General features: G+C 39.6%; 1 protein-coding gene across 1 annotated transcript in view; it reads right to left on the bottom strand.

Moving 5' to 3' along the window:
• Positions 1–17,269, bottom strand: part of LOC591742 (retrovirus-related Pol polyprotein from transposon 412) — a 56,311-nt gene extending 39,042 nt beyond the window's left edge. The window contains exon 1 of the mRNA XM_030998621.1: positions 13,310–17,269. Coding sequence (XP_030854481.1) covers positions 13,310–17,269 — 3,960 coding nt within the window. The remainder of the gene's footprint in view (positions 1–13,309) is intronic.

Raw genomic sequence — 17,269 nt, 5'->3', positions numbered from 1 at the left:
CATAATGATTGTAGGGCATGTTGGGACTATCACAAAGAGAAAACGGAGAGGATTGAAAATTTTCACTTTTTGGCAAAAACAATGAGCTAACCCCTTGCCATTTTGTCAAAAAAGGGGCTGTTTTGGAAATTTCCGATATTTGCCCTAATATCCTTTTTGGGAACAAACGGGGAGTCATAATGATTCTAGGGCATGTTGAGACCATCACAATGAGAAAACGGAGAGGATTGAAAATTTTCACTTTTTGGCAAAAACAATGAGCTAACTTGTCAAAAAAGGGGCTGTTTTGGAAATTTCCGATATTTGTCCTAATATCCTTTTTGGGAACAAACGGGGAGTCATAATGATTCTAGGGCATGTTGGGACTATCACAATGAGAAAACGGAGAGGATTGAAAATTTTCACTTTTTGGCAAAAATGATGAGCTAACCCCTTTCCATTTTGTCAAAAAAGGGGCTGTTTTGAAAATTTCCGATATTTGCCGTAATATCCTTTTTGGGAACAAACAGGGAGTCATAATGATTGTAGGGCATGTTGGGACTATCACAAAGAGAAAACGGAGAGGATTGAAAATTTTCACTTTTTGGCAAAAACAATGAGCTAACCCCTTGCCATTTTGTCAAAAAAGGGGCTGTTTTGGAAATTTCCGATATTTGCCCTAATATCCTTTTTGGGAACAAACGGGGAGTCATAATGATTCTAGGGCATGTTGAGACCATCACAATGAGAAAACGGAGAGGATTGAAAATTTTCACTTTTTGGTAAAATCGATGAGCTAACCCCTTGCCATTTTTTCAAAAAAGGGGCCGTTTTAGAAATTTCCTATATTTGCCGTAATATCCTTTTTGGGAACAAACAGGGAGTCATAATGATTGTAGGGCATGTTGGGACTATCACAATGAGAAAACGGAGAGGATTGAAAATTTTCACTTTTTGGCAAAAACAATGAGCTAACTTGTCAAAAAAGGGGCTGTTTTGGAAATTTCCGATATTTGTCCTAATATCCTTTTTGGGAACAAACGGGGAGTCATAATGATTCTAGGGCATGTTGGTACTATCACAATGAGAAAACGGAGAGGATTGAAAATTTTCACTTTTTGGCAAAAATGATGAGCTAACCCCTTGCCATTTTGTCAAAAAAGGGGCTGTTTTGAAAATTTTCGATATTTGCCCTATTATCCTTTTTGGGAACAAACAGGGAGTCATAATGATTCTAGGGCAATTTGAGACCATCACAATGAGAAAACGGAGAGGATTGAAAATTTTCACTTTTTGGCAAAATGGATGAGCTAACCCCTTGCCATTTTTTCAAAAAAGGGGCTGTTTTGGAAATTTCCGATATTTGCCCTAATATCCTTTTTGGGAACAAACAGGGAGTCATAATGATTGGAGGGCATGTTGGGACTATCACAAAGAGAAAACGGAGAGGATTGAAAATTTTCACTTTTTGGCAAAAACAATGAGCTAACCCCTTGCCATTTTGTCAAAAAAGGGGCTGTTTTGGAAATTTCCGATATTTGCCCTAATATCCTTTTTGGGAACAAACGGGGAGTCATAATGATTCTAGGGCATGTTGAGACCATCACAATGAGAAAACGGAGAGGATTGAAAATTTTCACTTTTTGGCAAAAACAATGAGCTAACTTGTCAAAAAAGGGGCTGTTTTGGAAATTTCCGATATTTGTCCTAATATCCTTTTTGGGAACAAACGGGGAGTCATAATGATTCTAGGGCATGTTGGGACTATCACAATGAGAAAACGGAGAGGATTGAAAATTTTCACTTTTTGGCAAAAATGATGAGCTAACCCCTTTCCATTTTGTCAAAAAAGGGGCTGTTTTGAAAATTTCCGATATTTGCCGTAATATCCTTTTTGGGAACAAACAGGGAGTCATAATGATTGTAGGGCATGTTGGGACTATCACAAAGAGAAAACGGAGAGGATTGAAAATTTTCACTTTTTGGCAAAAATGATGAGCTAACCCCTTGCCATTTTGTCAAAAAAGGGGCTGTTTTGGAAATTTCCGATATTTGCCCTATTATCCTTTTTGGGAACAAACGGGGAGTCATAATGATTCTAGGGCATGTTGAGACCATCACAATGAGAAAACGGAGAGGAGTGAAAATTTTCACTTTTTGGCAAAATCGATGAGCTAACCCCTTGCCATTTTTTCAAAAAAGGGGCGTTTTAGAAATTTCCTATATTTGCCGTAATATCCTTTTTGGGAACAAACAGGGAGTCATAATGATTGTAGGGCATGTTGGGACTATCACAATGAGAAAACGGAGAGGATTGAAAATTTTCACTTTTTGGCAAAAACAATGAGCTAACCCCTTGCCATTTTGTCAAAAAAGGGGCTGTTTTAGAAATTTCCGATATTTGTCCTAATATCCTTTTTGGGAACAAACGGGGAGTCATAATGATTCTAGGGCATGTTGGGACTATCACAATGAGAAAACGGAGAGGATTGAAAATTTCAATTTTTGGCAAAAATGATGAGCTAACCCCTTGCCATTTTGTCAAAAAAGGGGCTGTTTTGAAAATTTTCGATATTTGCCCTATTATCCTTTTTGGGAACAAACAGGGAGTCATAATGATTCTAGGGCAATTTGAGACCATCACAATGAGAAAACGGAGAGGATTGAAAATTTTCACTTTTTGGCAAAATGGATGAGCTAACCCCTTGCCATTTTGTCAAAAAAGGGGCTGTTTTGAAAATTTTCGATATTTGCCCTATTATCCTTTTTGGGAACAAACAGGGAGTCATAATGATTGGAGGGCATGTTGGGACTATCACAATGAGAAAACGGAGAGGATTGAAAATTTTCACTTTTTGGCAAAAACAATGAGCTAACCCCTTGCCATTTTGTCAAAAAAGGGGCTGTTTAGGAAATTTCCGATATTTGCCGTAATATCCTTTTTGGGAACAAACAGGGAGTCATAATGATTGTAGGGCATGTTGGGACTATCACAAAGAGAAAACGGAGAGGATTGAAAATTTTCACTTTTTGGCAAAAATGATGAGCTAACCCCTTGCCATTTTGTCAAAAAAGGGGCTGTTTTGGAAATTTCCGATATTTGCCCTAATATCCTTTTTGGGAACAAACGGGGAGTCATAATGATTCTAGGGCATGTTGGGACTATCACAATGAGAAAACGGAGAGGATTGAAAATTTTCACTTTTTGGCAAAAACAATGAGCTAACCCCTTGCCATTTTGTCAAAAAAGGGGCTGTTTTGGAAATTTCCGATATTTGCCGTAATATCCTTTTTGGGAACAAACAGGGAGTCATAATGATTGTAGGGCATGTTGGGACTATCACAAAGAGAAAACGGAGAGGATTGAAAATTTTCACTTTTTGGCAAAAATGATGAGCTAACCCCTTGCCATTTTGTCAAAAAAGGGGCTGTTTTGGAAATTTCCGATATTTGCCCTATTATCCTTTTTGGGAACAAACGGGGAGTCATAATGATTCTAGGGCATGTTGGGACTATCACAAAGAGAAAACGGAGAGGATTGAAAATTTTCACTTTTTGGCAAAAATGATGAGCTAACCCCTTGCCATTTTGTCAAAAAAGGGGCTGTTTTGGAAATTTCCGATATTTGCCCTATTATCCTTTTTGGGAACAAACGGGGAGTCATAATGATTCTAGGGCATGTTGAGACCATTACAATGAGGAAACGGAAAGGAGTGAAAATTTTCACTTTTTGGCAAAATCGATGAGCTAACCCCTTGCCATTTTTTCAAAAAAGGGGCGTTTTAGAAATTTCCTATATTTGCCGTAATATCCTTTTTGGGAACAAACAGGGAGTCATAATGATTGTAGGGCATGTTGGGACTATCACAATGAGAAAACGGAGAGGATTGAAAATTTTCACTTTTTGGCAAAAACAATGAGCTAACCCCTTGCCATTTTGTCAAAAAAGGGGCTGTTTTGGAAATTTCCGATATTTGCCGTAATATCCTTTTTGGGAACAAACAGGGAGTCATAATGATTGTAGGGCATGTTGGGACTATCACAAAGAGAAAACGGAGAGGATTGAAAATTTTCACTTTTTGGCAAAAATGATGAGCTAACCCCTTGCCATTTTGTCAAAAAAGGGGCTGTTTTGGAAATTTCCGATATTTGCCCTATTATCCTTTTTGGGAACAAACGGGGAGTCATAATGATTCTAGGGCATGTTGAGACCATTACAATGAGAAAACGGAGAGGAGTGAAAATTTTCACTTTTTGGCAAAATCGATGAGCTAACCCCTTGCCATTTTGTCAAAAAAGGGGTTGTTTTGGAAATTTCCGATATTTGCCCTAATATCCTTTTTGGGAACAAACGGGGAGTCATAATGATTCTAGGGCATGTTGGGACTATCACAATGAGAAAACGGAGAGTATTGAAAATTTTTACTTTTTGGCAAAATCGATGAGCTAACCCCTTGCCATTTTTTCAAAAAAGGGGCTGTTTTGGAAATTTCCGATATTTGCCGTAATATCCTTTTTGGGAACAAACAGGGAGTCATAATGATTGGAGGGCATGTTGGGACTATCACAATGAGAAAACGGAGAGGATTGAAAATTTTCACTTTTTGGCAAAAACAATGAGCTAACCCCTTGCCATTTTGTCAAAAAAGGGGCTGTTTTAGAAATTTCCGATATTTGTCCTAATATCCTTTTTGGGAACAAACGGGGAGTCATAATGATTCTAGGGCATGTTGGGACTATCACAATGAGAAAACGGAGAGGATTGAAAATTTTCACTTTTTGGCAAAAATGATGAGCTAACCCCTTGCCATTTTGTCAAAAAAGGGGCTGTTTTGAAAATTTTCGATATTTGCCCTATTATCCTTTTTGGGAACAAACAGGGAGTCATAATGATTCTAGGGCAATTTGAGACCATCACAATGAGAAAACGGAGAGGATTGAAAATTTTCACTTTTTGGCAAAATGGATGAGCTAACCCCTTGCCATTTTTTCAAAAAAGGGGCTGTTTTGGAAATTTCCGATATTTGCCCTAATATCCTTTTTGGGAACAAACAGGGAGTCATAATGATTGGAGGGCATGTTGGGACTATCACAATGAGAAAACGGAGAGGATTGAAAACTTTCACTTTTTGGCAAAAACAATGAGCTAACCCCTTGCCATTTTGTCAAAAAAGGGGCTGTTTTGGAAATTTCCGATATTTGCCGTAATATCCTTTTTGGGAACAAACAGGGAGTCATAATGATTGTAGGGCATGTTGGGACTATCACAAAGAGAAAACGGAGAGGATTGAAAATTTTCACTTTTTGGCAAAAATGATGAGCTAACCCCTTGCCATTTTGTCAAAAAAGGGGCTGTTTTGGAAATTTCCGATATTTGCCCTATTATCCTTTTTGGGAACAAACGGGGAGTCATAATGATTCTAGGGCATGTTGAGACCATAACAATGAGAAAACAGAGAGGAGTGAAAATTTTCACTTTTTGGCAAAATCGATGAGCTAACCCCTTGCCATTTTTTCAAAAAAGGGGCCGTTTTAGAAATTTCCTATATTTGCCGTAATATCCTTTTTGGGAACAAACAGGGAGTCATGATGATTGTAGGGCATGTTGGGACTATCACAATGAGAAAACGGAGAGGATTGAAAATTTTCACTTTTTGGCAAAAACAATGAGCTAACCCCTTGCCATTTTGTCAAAAAAGGGGCTGTTTTGGAAATTTCCGATATTTGCCCTAATATCCTTTTTGGGAACAAACGGGGAGTCATAATGATTCTAGGGCATGTTGGGACTATCACAATGAGAAAACGGAGAGTATTGAAAATTTTTACTTTTTGGCAAAATCGATGAGCTAACCCCTTGCCATTTTTTCAAAAAAGGGGCTGTTTTGGAAATTTCCGATATTTGCCGTAATATCCTTTTTGGGAACAAACAGGGAGTCATAATGATTGGAGGGCATGTTGGGACTATCACAATGAGAAAACGGAGAGGATTGAAAATTTTCACTTTTTGGCAAAAACAATGAGCTAACCCCTTGCCATTTTGTCAAAAAAGGGGCTGTTTTGGAAATTTCCGATATTTGCCCTAATATCCTTTTTGGGAACAAACGGGGAGTCATAATGATTCTAGGGCATGTTGAGACCATCACAATGAGAAAACGGAGAGGATTGAAAATTTTCACTTTTTGGCAAAATCGATGAGCTAACCCCTTGCCATTTTTTCAAAAAAGGGGCTGTTTTGGAAATTTCCGATATTTGCCCTAATATCCTTTTTGGGAACAAACAGGGAGTCATAATGATTGGAGGGCATGTTGGGACTATCACAATGAGAAAACGGAGAGGATTGAAAATTTTCACTTTTTGGCAAAAACAATGAGCTAACCCCTTGCCATTTTGTCAAAAAAGGGGCTGTTTTGGAAATTTCCGATTTTTGCCGTAATATCCTTTTTGGGAACAAACAGGGAGTCATAATGATTGTAGGGCATGTTGGGACTATCACAAAGAGAAAACGGAGAGGATTGAAAATTTTCACTTTTTGGCAAAAATGATGAGCTAACCCCTTGCCATTTTGTCAAAAAAGGGGCTGTTTTGGAAATTTCCGATATTTGCCCTATTATCCTTTTTGGGAACAAACGGGGAGTCATAATGATTCTAGGGCATGTTGAGACCATTACAATGAGAAAACGGAGAGGAGTGAAAATTTTCACTTTTTGGCAAAATCGATGAGCTAACCCCTTGCCATTTTTTCAAAAAAGGGGCCGTTTTAGAAATTTCCTATATTTGCCGTAATATCCTTTTTGGGAACAAACAGGGAGTCATGATGATTGTAGGGCATGTTGGGACTATCACAATGAGAAAACGGAGAGGATTGAAAATTTTCACTTTTTGGCAAAAACAATGAGCTAACCCCTTGCCATTTTGTCAAAAAAGGGGCTGTTTTGGAAATTTCCGATATTTGCCCTAATATCCTTTTTGGGAACAAACGGGGAGTCATAATGATTCTAGGGCATGTTGGGACTATCACAATGAGAAAACGGAGAGTATTGAAAATTTTTACTTTTTGGCATCGATGAGCTAACCCCTTGCCATTTTTTCAAAAAAGGGGCTGTTTTGGAAATTTCCGATATTTGCCGTAATATCCTTTTTGGGAACAAACAGGGAGTCATAATGATTGTAGGGCATAATGGGACTATCACGATGAATTAACAAAGAGGATTGAAAATTTTCACTTTTCGGCAAAAATGATGAGCTAACCCCTTGCAATTTTTTCGAAAAAGGGGCGTTTTAGAAATTTCCTATATTTGCCGTAATATCCTTTTTGGGAACAAACAGGGAGTCATGATGATTGTAGGGCATGTTGGGACTATCACAATGAGAAAACGGAGAGGATTGAAAATTTTCACTTTTTGGCAAAAACAATGAGCTAACCCCTTGCCATTTTGTCAAAAAAGGGGCTGTTTTGGAAATTTCCGATATTTGCCCTATTATCCTTTTTGGGAACAAACAGGGAGTCATAATGATTGTAGGGCATAATGGGACTATCACGATGAGAAAACGGAGAGGATTGAAAATTTTCACTTTTTGGCAAAAATGATGAGCTAACCCCTTGCCATTTTTTCAAAAAAGGGGCGTTTTAGAAATTTCCTATATTTGCCGTAATATCCTTTTTGGGAACAAACAGGGAGTCATAATGATTGTAGGGCATGTTGGGACTATCACAATGAGAAAACGGAGAGGATTGAAAATTTTCACTTTTTGGCAAAAACAATGAGCTAACCTTGCCATTTTTTCAAAAAAGGGGCTGTTTTGGAAATTTCCGATATTTGCCCTATTATCCTTTTTGGGAACAAACGGGGAGTCATAATGATTCTAGGGCATGTTGAGACCATTACAATGAGAAAACGGAGAGGATTGAAAATTTTCACTTTTTGGCAAAAACAATGAGCTAACTTGTCAAAAAAGGGGCTGTTTTGGAAATTTCCGATATTTGCCCTATTATCCTTTTTGGGAACAAACAGGGAGTCATAATGATTGTAGGGCATAATGGGACTATCACGATGAATAAACAAAGAGGATTGAAAATTTTCACTTTTTGGCAAAAATGATGAGCTAACCCCTTGCCATTTTTTCAAAAAAGGGGCGTTTTAGAAATTTCCTATATTTGCCGTAATATCCTTTTTGGGAACAAACAGGGAGTCATGATGATTGTAGGGCATGTTGGGACTATCACAATGAGAAAACGGAGAGGATTGAAAATTTTCACTTTTTGGCAAAAACAATGAGCGTTAATAACCCCTTGCCATTTTGTCAAAAAAGGGGCTGTTTTGGAAATTTCCGATATTTGCCCTAATATCCTTTTTGGGAACAAACGGGGAGTCATAATGATTCTAGGGCATGTTGGGACTATCACAATGAGAAAACGGAGAGGATTGAAAATTTTCACTTTTTGGCAAAACCAATGAGCTAACCCCTTGCCATTTTTTCGAAAAAGGGGCTGTTTTGGAAATTTCCGATATTTGCCGTAATATCCTTTTTGGGAACAAACAGGGAGTCATTATGATTCTAGGGCATAATGGGACTATCACGATGAATTAACAGAGAGGATTGAAAAATTTTCACTTTTTGGCAATAACGATGAGCTAACCCCTTGCCATTTTGTCAAAAAAGGGGCTGTTTTGGAAATTTCCGATATTTGCCCTAATATCCTTTTTGTGAACAAACGGGAATCATATTGATTCTAAGGGCATGTTGGGACCATCACAATGAGAAAACGGAGAGGATTGAAAATTTTCACTTTTTGGCAAAAATGATGAGCTAACCCCTAGCCATTTTTTCAAAAAAGGGGCTGTTTTGGAAATTTTCCATATTTGCCCTAATATCCTTTTATTGAACAAACGGGAATCATAATGATTCTAAGGGCATGTTGGGACCATCACAATGAGAAAACGGAGCGGATTGAAAATTTTCACTTTTTGGCAAAAACAATGAGCTAACTAACCCCTTGCCATTTTGTCAAAAAAGGGGCTGTTTTGGAAATTTCCGATATTTGCCCTAATATCCTTTTTGGGAACAAACTGGGAGTCATAATGATTCTAGGGCATGTTGAGACTATCACAATGAGAAAACGGAGAGGATTGAAAATTTTCACTTTTTGGCAAAAATGATGAGCTAACCCCTTGCCATTTTGTCAAAAAAGGGGCTGTTTTGGAAATTTCCGATATTTGCCCTATTATCCTTTTTGGGAACAAACGGGGAGTCATAATGATTCTAGGGCATGTTGAGACCATCACAATGAGAAAACGGAGAGGATTGAAAATTTTCACTTTTTGGCAAAATGGATGAGCTAACCCCTTGCCATTTTTTCAAAAAAGGGGCTGTTTTGGAAATTTCCGATATTTGCTCTAATATCCTTTTTGGGAACAAACAGGGAGTCATAATGATTGTAGGGCATGTTGGGACTATCACAATGAGAAAACGGAGAGGATTGAAAATTTTCACTTTTTGGCAAAATCGATGAGCTAACCCCTTGCCATTTTTTCAAAAAAGGGGCTGTTTTGGAAATTTCCGATATTTGCCTTTATATCCTTTTTGGGAACAAACAGGGAGTCATAATGATTGTAGGGCATGTTGGGACTATCACAATGAGAAAACGGAGAGGATTGAAAATTTTCACTTTTTGGCAAAAATGATGAGCTAACCCCTTGCCATTTTGTCAAAAAAGGGGCTGTTTTGGAAATTTCCGATATTTGCCCTATTATCCTTTTTGGGAACAAACAGGGAGTCATAATGATTGTAGGGCATGTTGGGACTATCACAATGAGAAAACGGAGAGGATTGAAAATTTTCACTTTTTGGCAAAATCGATGAGCTAACCCCTTGCCATTTTTTCAAAAAAGGGGCTGTTTTGGAAATTTCCGATATTTGCCGTAATATCCTTTTTGGGAACAAACAGGGAGTCATAATGATTGGAGGGCATGTTGGGACTATCACAATGAGAAAACGGAGAGGATTGAAAAATTTTCACTTTTTGGCAATAACGATGAGCTTACCCCTTGCCATTTTGTCAAAAAAGGGGCTGTTTTGGAAATTTCCGATATTTGCCCTAATATCCTTTTTGGGAACAAACAGGGAGTCATAATGATTGTAGGGCATGTTGAGACTATCACGATGAGAAACGGAGAGGATTGAAAATTTTCACTTTTTGGCAAAATCGATGAGCTAATCCCTTGCCATTTTTTCAAAAAAGGGGCTGTTTTAGAAATTTCCTATATTTGCCGTAATATCCTTTTTGGGAACAAACAGGGAGTCATAATGATTGGAGGGCATGTTGGGACTATCACAATGAGAAAACGGAGAGGATTGAAAATTTTCACTTTTTGGCAAAATCGATGAGCTAACCCCTTGCCATTTTTTCAAAAAAGGGGCTGTTTTGGAAATTTTCCATATTTGCCCTTATATCCTTTTTGTGAACAAACGGGAATCATAATGATTCTAGGACATGTTGGGACTATCACGATGAGAAAACGGAGAGGATTGAAAATTTTCACTTTTTGACAAAAACAATGAGCTTGCCATTTTTTCAAAAAAGGGGCTGTTTTGGAAATTTTCCATATTTGCCCTAATATCCTTTTTGTGAACAAACGGGAATCATAATGATTCTAGGACATGTTGGGACTATCACGATGAGAAAACGGAGAGGATTGAAAATTTTCACTTTTTGACAAAAACAATGAGCTTGCCATTTTTTCAAAAAAGGGGCTGTTTTGGAAATTTTCCATATTTGCCTTTATATCCTTTTTGGGAACAAACGGGGAGTCATAATGATTCTAGGGCATGTTGGGACTATCACAATAAGAAAACAGAGAGAATTGAAAATTTTCAATTTTTGGCAAAAACGATGAGCTCACCCCTTGCCATTTTTTCAAAAAAGGGTCTGTTTTGGAAATTTGCAATATTTGCCCTAATATCCTTTTTAGGAACAAACGGGAATCATAATGATTCTAAGGGCATGTTGGGACTATCACAATGAGAAAACGGAGAGGATAGAAAATTTTCACTTTTTGGCAAAAACGATGCTCATGCTGCAATCATAATTATAAACCTTTAGGTCAGTCAGGAATTCCATGACTTTTACAAGCTGATCGCCCGTCTGATTATAAAGATATATCTGATTGGAAATTGAAATTCATTTTCAATTTTTGCAACTGTTTCGATAACACTACAGCCTACTATGGAAAATGAGTGTAAAGTCCCACACAAAACAAAAGTGGTCTCACATGGTTGAGGACTTGAGCTGCACTATTAGATTTTATTCCAACCACAAAATGGCTGCCAAGATGGCTGACATCCAGTCCATCAAACAATAATAACCAATCACAAGATTGGACAATAAATAGGTAACCAATAGAAAAGCTTGTAAAAGATAGAGTGCCATGTGCCATGTGTGCTGGGTTGAATAGCTAAGAGATAAGGAAGAGTGTGTATGTGTGTGGTGCTATAGCAGGTAATGTGCATGAGGATGAATGAATAGGGACAGAACAATAGAAGCCAAGAGCTAGCAGACAGGAGAGAATGAATGTAGGTCAGGAGTGCGCTAAAGCATATCGGAGTGGAAAACTAAATGTACAGTGTGAAATAAACAAGTAACCACTTTGATCAGTGAAATTAAAACCTTACATAATATACCATCTTCACAGAAAAATGTCCTCATTTTAAAAGATACATCGTATTAACATGCATTTGTTTCCGAAGAAAATGCGTCACATAAAATTTGCTTGAAATACCTGAACGCATCAAATCATGAAGTTTTCCTTCTGTACAATTCTCTCTTTTTTTTCCTTTTTTTTTAAGGAACAGCATCTATTCATATTAAGGAAAATTAAACTGTTTAACTTGAAAGGTCACACATATAGCGAATACAAAAAAATGGTATGCTTTCATCAATGAACATCTTTCAAGCAACGTCCTAACTTCAATGGGTTCTATCCTTTTTCACCCTGAGAATTCCAGTCGGATGATTTGTAGACATAAACATTAAATAATTTCCCTTTTTTCCTGTTTCTGTCACAAATGACAAAATATCAAATACTTCATACCCAATTTGGCAATTTTTAACAAAAACTATAAACAAAATACATGGCAATGTCTTCACCTAAAGAAAAAAATATCACTGTTTCGTGAATCCCTGTTAAAAATTCTTTTAAAATAAGTTAGCCAATTAAACAATGAAATACAATGTACACAGATAATATGCATGCATTCTGACATAACTCTTTCAAAACTGTCTCAGATTTAAGGAGACATTATACAAATACAGTGTCTATGGCCGATAAAATCTCAACTACAAATGATTTATGTAATGAGAAAAAACACATCTTATGAATTCATGTATCAAGAATCTGTTTTAAATCCAAATATCTAAAAACATCAATATAAGTCAAATGACTAAAAATGATGTCCAGAAAATAATGTACCCATGTACATTTACACACATTGACTAATTACATCAATTCTTTTGACACATTTATATAGTCATCGTCGTGAAATAATTCAGGTCAACCCTGTGACCAATACAGTCTGAATCATACATTCTTTTCTTTTCTTTTTATCTTAAAACTCAGCACAATTGTAAAATGTGCAACCAAAATTTGACATCTGAGTCTTTTTTCTGTAAAATAAAAAAATAGGAGCAAAAATGAGTTCACCCAATTGATGTGTAATTAACAAATTTGATGGAAAAACACATGACAAAATGTTTGAAAGTTTGTCTTCTTCTTTTTCCCGTCTAAACATTAAAAACTGACAATTTAATCCTATCTTTACTGACAAGTCCTACAAAAATATCATAAATCTTCCAAAACGTTCAAAAATCAAGAATTCTATCAATAACATATTGTCACAAACAATGGGGCCATGGCGAATGCAAGGTATGACAGCGAAAAGTGAAAATCAGCAAGTCTTTCAATCATCTATCACTATTGCAAACATTAGTTCTCGAAAGTCTTTACAGTTTGTAATCTTGAAACTTGGCGGGTACTTTAACCTGTCGACCAGATCTCGAACGTGCGGATGAGGACGGCTGAGGTTGGGGTTGGTCAGCGGATGAGGACGGCTGATGTTGGGGTTGGTCAGCGGATGAGGACGGCTGATGTTGGCATTGGTCAGCTGATGAGGATGGCTGATGTTGGGGTTGGTCAGCGGATCAGGACGGCTGATGTTGGGGTTGGTCAGCGGATGAGGACGGCTTAGGTTGCTCAGCTGATGAGGATGGCCAAAGTTGGGATTGGTGAGTCGTCGACCTCAGTTGATATTGGGGTCTGAGTTGAAGTTGGCCAACCGGCGAGGACAGCTGATGTTGGGTTTGGGTAGTCGGCAGGGATGGCCTAGGTTGTTGCTGAGGTGGGGCTGAGTCAATTAGCCTGGATTGGTGGCTAGAATTGGTTGGCTGGTTTGATGCTTGTTGCCGAACAGACAAACTTGACCGTGATGTTTGGTCATGGTCTGACTGTCGGTGATGGAGGATGCGTTCTGTTGAACTGGTTTGCTGGTTTGAGGCTTGTTGCCGAACAGACAAACTTGACCGTGATGGTCGGTCATGGTTCGACTGCTCGTGATGGAGGATGCGATCTGGTGGTCGAGATGACCACGTGATGTAGGCTGGTCCATGGCTAGTAGGTTGATTTGACTGCACCTTTCTCCTAGTCTCGTCTTCTGCTGGGGGACCTGGTGGGTACTGTGTCGTTGTCCTCTCAGTCCCATGTATTGACGTAGGCTGTGGGGTTGGTGGGGATGGTGGAGTTGACATCACTTGTGGGGCTCTAGCTCGATGCGGTTTCAAACGATTATGATGGACCCGTCGCTTGAACTTTTCATCATGGACATGAACTATGTCATAATTTAGTCCATCATCTGATGAGGAAGATACTCTGAAAGGACCTTTCCAGTTTGGTTCAAGTTTGTTCCTGATGTTGGTTGGGTCATGTAACCAAACAAAGTCACCTGTGTCATACTTTGAAATGCGTTTCTTCACATCATACTGTTGTTTCTGTTGTTGCTGTTGCTGTCGTGTATTCTGTATGGTGTACTCCCATGCTTTTCTCAATCGCTCAGACAGGTTGGTTGTGTATTCGAGGAGTGTCTTGCCAGATGACGATGGAGGGGGAGTTGAACAGGTGATGTTCGCAGGTGTACGGGCTTCCCTGCCATGCATGATGTAGTATGGCGTCAAACCTGTTGAGGCGTGAGTACTTGTGTTGTACGCTAACTGGACTTGATTGATGTGAGTGTCCCATTCTCCTCCTTGATGAGAAATGTACTTCGCAAGTTGATCTTTGATGGTGCGATTACATCGTTCGACTATGCCAGCTCCTTGGGGATGATAGGGTGTCGATCTAGACTTTTTGATGCCCAATTTGCTGCATAGTTCTTGCACTAATCTGGACTCGAACTGTCGACCTTGGTCGGTGTGCAAAGTCTCTGGAATACCATGTTCTTTCACATATTCTTCGAACAAATGTTTGGCGATGGTTGGAGCAGTCTGATCTTTCATTGGGAAGATATTGACATATTTGCTGAAATGATCAGTCACAACGAGTATATAGCGAAATCCTCGTCTTGAACTTGGAAGCTCAGCAATGTCGGCAAAAACCATCTCCAAAGGGCGAGTAGTGGTAATGGGACGTAAGGGTGCTTGATGCTTAGGGGTTGGTAACCGGAAGGACTCGCAAGCTGTGCATGTGTTGCAGAAATCAGTGATTTCCTTGTTCATGAAGGGCCAATAGCACATTGACTCTGCTCTCTGTATTGTGCGATGAGCGCCGAAATGTCCGGATGATGGGTCACCGTGTAACTCTTGGAGTACCCTTGGAATGAGGGAGTTTGGTACGACAAGTTGGAATGAGAGATTACCAAGCTTGTCTTTCTTCTTCCTGTAGAGTATACCGTCTTGCAGGATGAATTTGGGATACTGCCACAAGAGACGTCTAACTCGGGGGTTGTGTCTACGGATCTGTCGAATGGTTGGCCGCTCACCATTGTTGACGCATTCGATGACTGTACTGATGTCTTGATCTAGTTGCTGTTCATGTTGAACATCTACATCACTGTCAAGGATTACACCACGATAAGGATGAAGGACGTTTGGTGCAGACTGCCTCGTTGAATCATTGGGAGTAGATGCGTCTGTTGATAGTCGTGATCTTGATGAACGAGTCTCGACTGCATTACACAGTGGATTGGTCACCATGTGCTTGAGTAGCTGATCCGTCAATCTTGGAGTGACTTGGCTCTCTTGACTCGGGCGTCTAGATAATGCATCTGCATTTCTGTGTGATTGTCCTTTCTTGTGAATAAGGCTGAACGTGTAGGAATTGAGTTCCAATATCCATCGTGTCCTCTTCCCAGTTGCATCGTCTTGAATTGGGAACTTCCTGAGAGCCAAAAGAGGTTTGTGGTCTGTCAGGATAGTGAAGTGTTGGTGTCTCAGATAATGACGAAAATGGCGAACAGCTGTAACAATTGCCCAGAGCTCTCGATCATAGGTAGACCATTTCTTCTGCGTAGCGCTGAGAGTTTGGCTGAAGTAGGAGATTACACGTTCTTTACCATCTTGAGTCTGTGAGAGGACAGCACCAACTGCATGAAGGGATGCATCCGAAGATAGGATGAACTCCTTTTCAAAGTCTGGATAGGCGAGGAGAGGTGGATTGGTTAGAGCTTCTTTCAGATGTTGAAAAGCATTTTCACACTCTGCTGTCCATACAAACTGTTGACCTTTTTGTGTAAGGGTCGACAAGGGAGTTGCAATCTTAGAGAAACTTGGCACAAAACGTCGGTAGAAAGATGCCAGGCCAAGGAAGGATCGGACATCAGTCGGTGTCCTCGGCTGAGGCCAGGACTTGACTTTCTCAACGTTGTTTGGGTCAGGTTTCACTCCTTCGGTGTTGATTATGTGGCCAAGATACGTAACTTCTTTCTTGAAAAAGCCACACTTTGAGGGTTTGAGTTTGAGTCCAGCGTCTCTGAATCGTTGAAATACTTCTTGGAGGTTCTTGCAATGATCATCGAAGTCCTTGCCCATGACTATGCAGTCATCAAGGTATACAAGGCATGTAGACCAGTGGAGGCCATGTAGAACGGCTTCCATGAGACGCTGAAATGTCATGGGAGCGTTGACCAGTCCGAATGGCATGACAGTGAACTGGTAAAGCCCTGTGCCTGTGGTAAAAGCAGTCTTCTCTGTATCTTGGGGATCGAGCTTGACCTGCCAATATCCACTTGATAAGTCCATGACGCTGAAATATGCTGATGAAGAAAGGGAGTCAATTGAATCATCTTGCCGTGGAATAGGGTGAGAATCTCTAACAGTTACTGCATTGAGTTTTCTGTAATCCACGCAAAATCTGTATGTGTTGTCCTTCTTCTTCACCATGACGATTGGGCTCGCCCATGGGCTGAAGCTCTCTTCAATGATGCCTCTTTGCAGAAGTTCGTCCACTTGCTCCTGAATTTCCACTCTCATTGCTGGTGAAGTTCGATACGCCCTCTGTCGTATTGGAGTAGCTGTGGTGGTGTCAATGTGGTGATGAATAATGTCGGTCTGACCAATATCCTGAGACGTCGTGCTGAAAATATCACTGTAGGTTTGAAGAAGATGTTCAGCTTTCTCGTACTCTGTCCTCGTGAGTTCTGAAGAAGGGAGAACACCAGCAACTGGTGACTTGTCTGTCACTTGTGGATCAGCGTCAGTAGTTACGCTCATGATCTTGTATTCCTCTTCGGTATCCCCAGTAATGGAGAAGAATTGACCAAGGCAGGTGTCTGCAGGTAGATCGACTGCTTCGTCAGAGGGATTAATGAGGCGTACTAGAATAAGACCATCTTGAGGCTTGAACAGAGATCTGGCACCGATAACAGGAATGTGATCTTGCAATGTAGGTTCAAAGTAGCCATCATAGTCTCTTGGTACGATGTCGAACTGTGGCGACGACAATCTTCCCTGGACGTGAGTTTCGCAGCTTGGGGGAATCCGAGCTTGTCCAACAAGAGAAACTTTACATTTCAGCGGGGCTTGGTATTGCTGACGATCGATGAAGGGAATAACACTTCCAGGCATGTTGAACGATGTTGGCGATATGCAGGCATTCTGGCTGTCAATAAAGTCCCATCCAAGGACAACTGAATGAGTGATGTTGCGTGCAACAACGAACTTGTGTTGTGTAGCCTTGTTCCCTAAGTGCAGAGATGGTACGATTGTTCCAATGTTGTCTACCAGCCCACCTGTGATAGTAGATGCCAT

This window comes from Strongylocentrotus purpuratus, unplaced genomic scaffold, assembly GCF_000002235.5.
Source record: "Strongylocentrotus purpuratus isolate Spur 01 unplaced genomic scaffold, Spur_5.0 spur5_scaffold_5, whole genome shotgun sequence".
Taxonomy (NCBI): Eukaryota; Metazoa; Echinodermata; class Echinoidea; order Camarodonta; family Strongylocentrotidae; genus Strongylocentrotus; species Strongylocentrotus purpuratus.
Note: the sequence above shows the minus strand (reverse complement) of the source record. Positions and strands in the feature narration are given on the sequence as shown.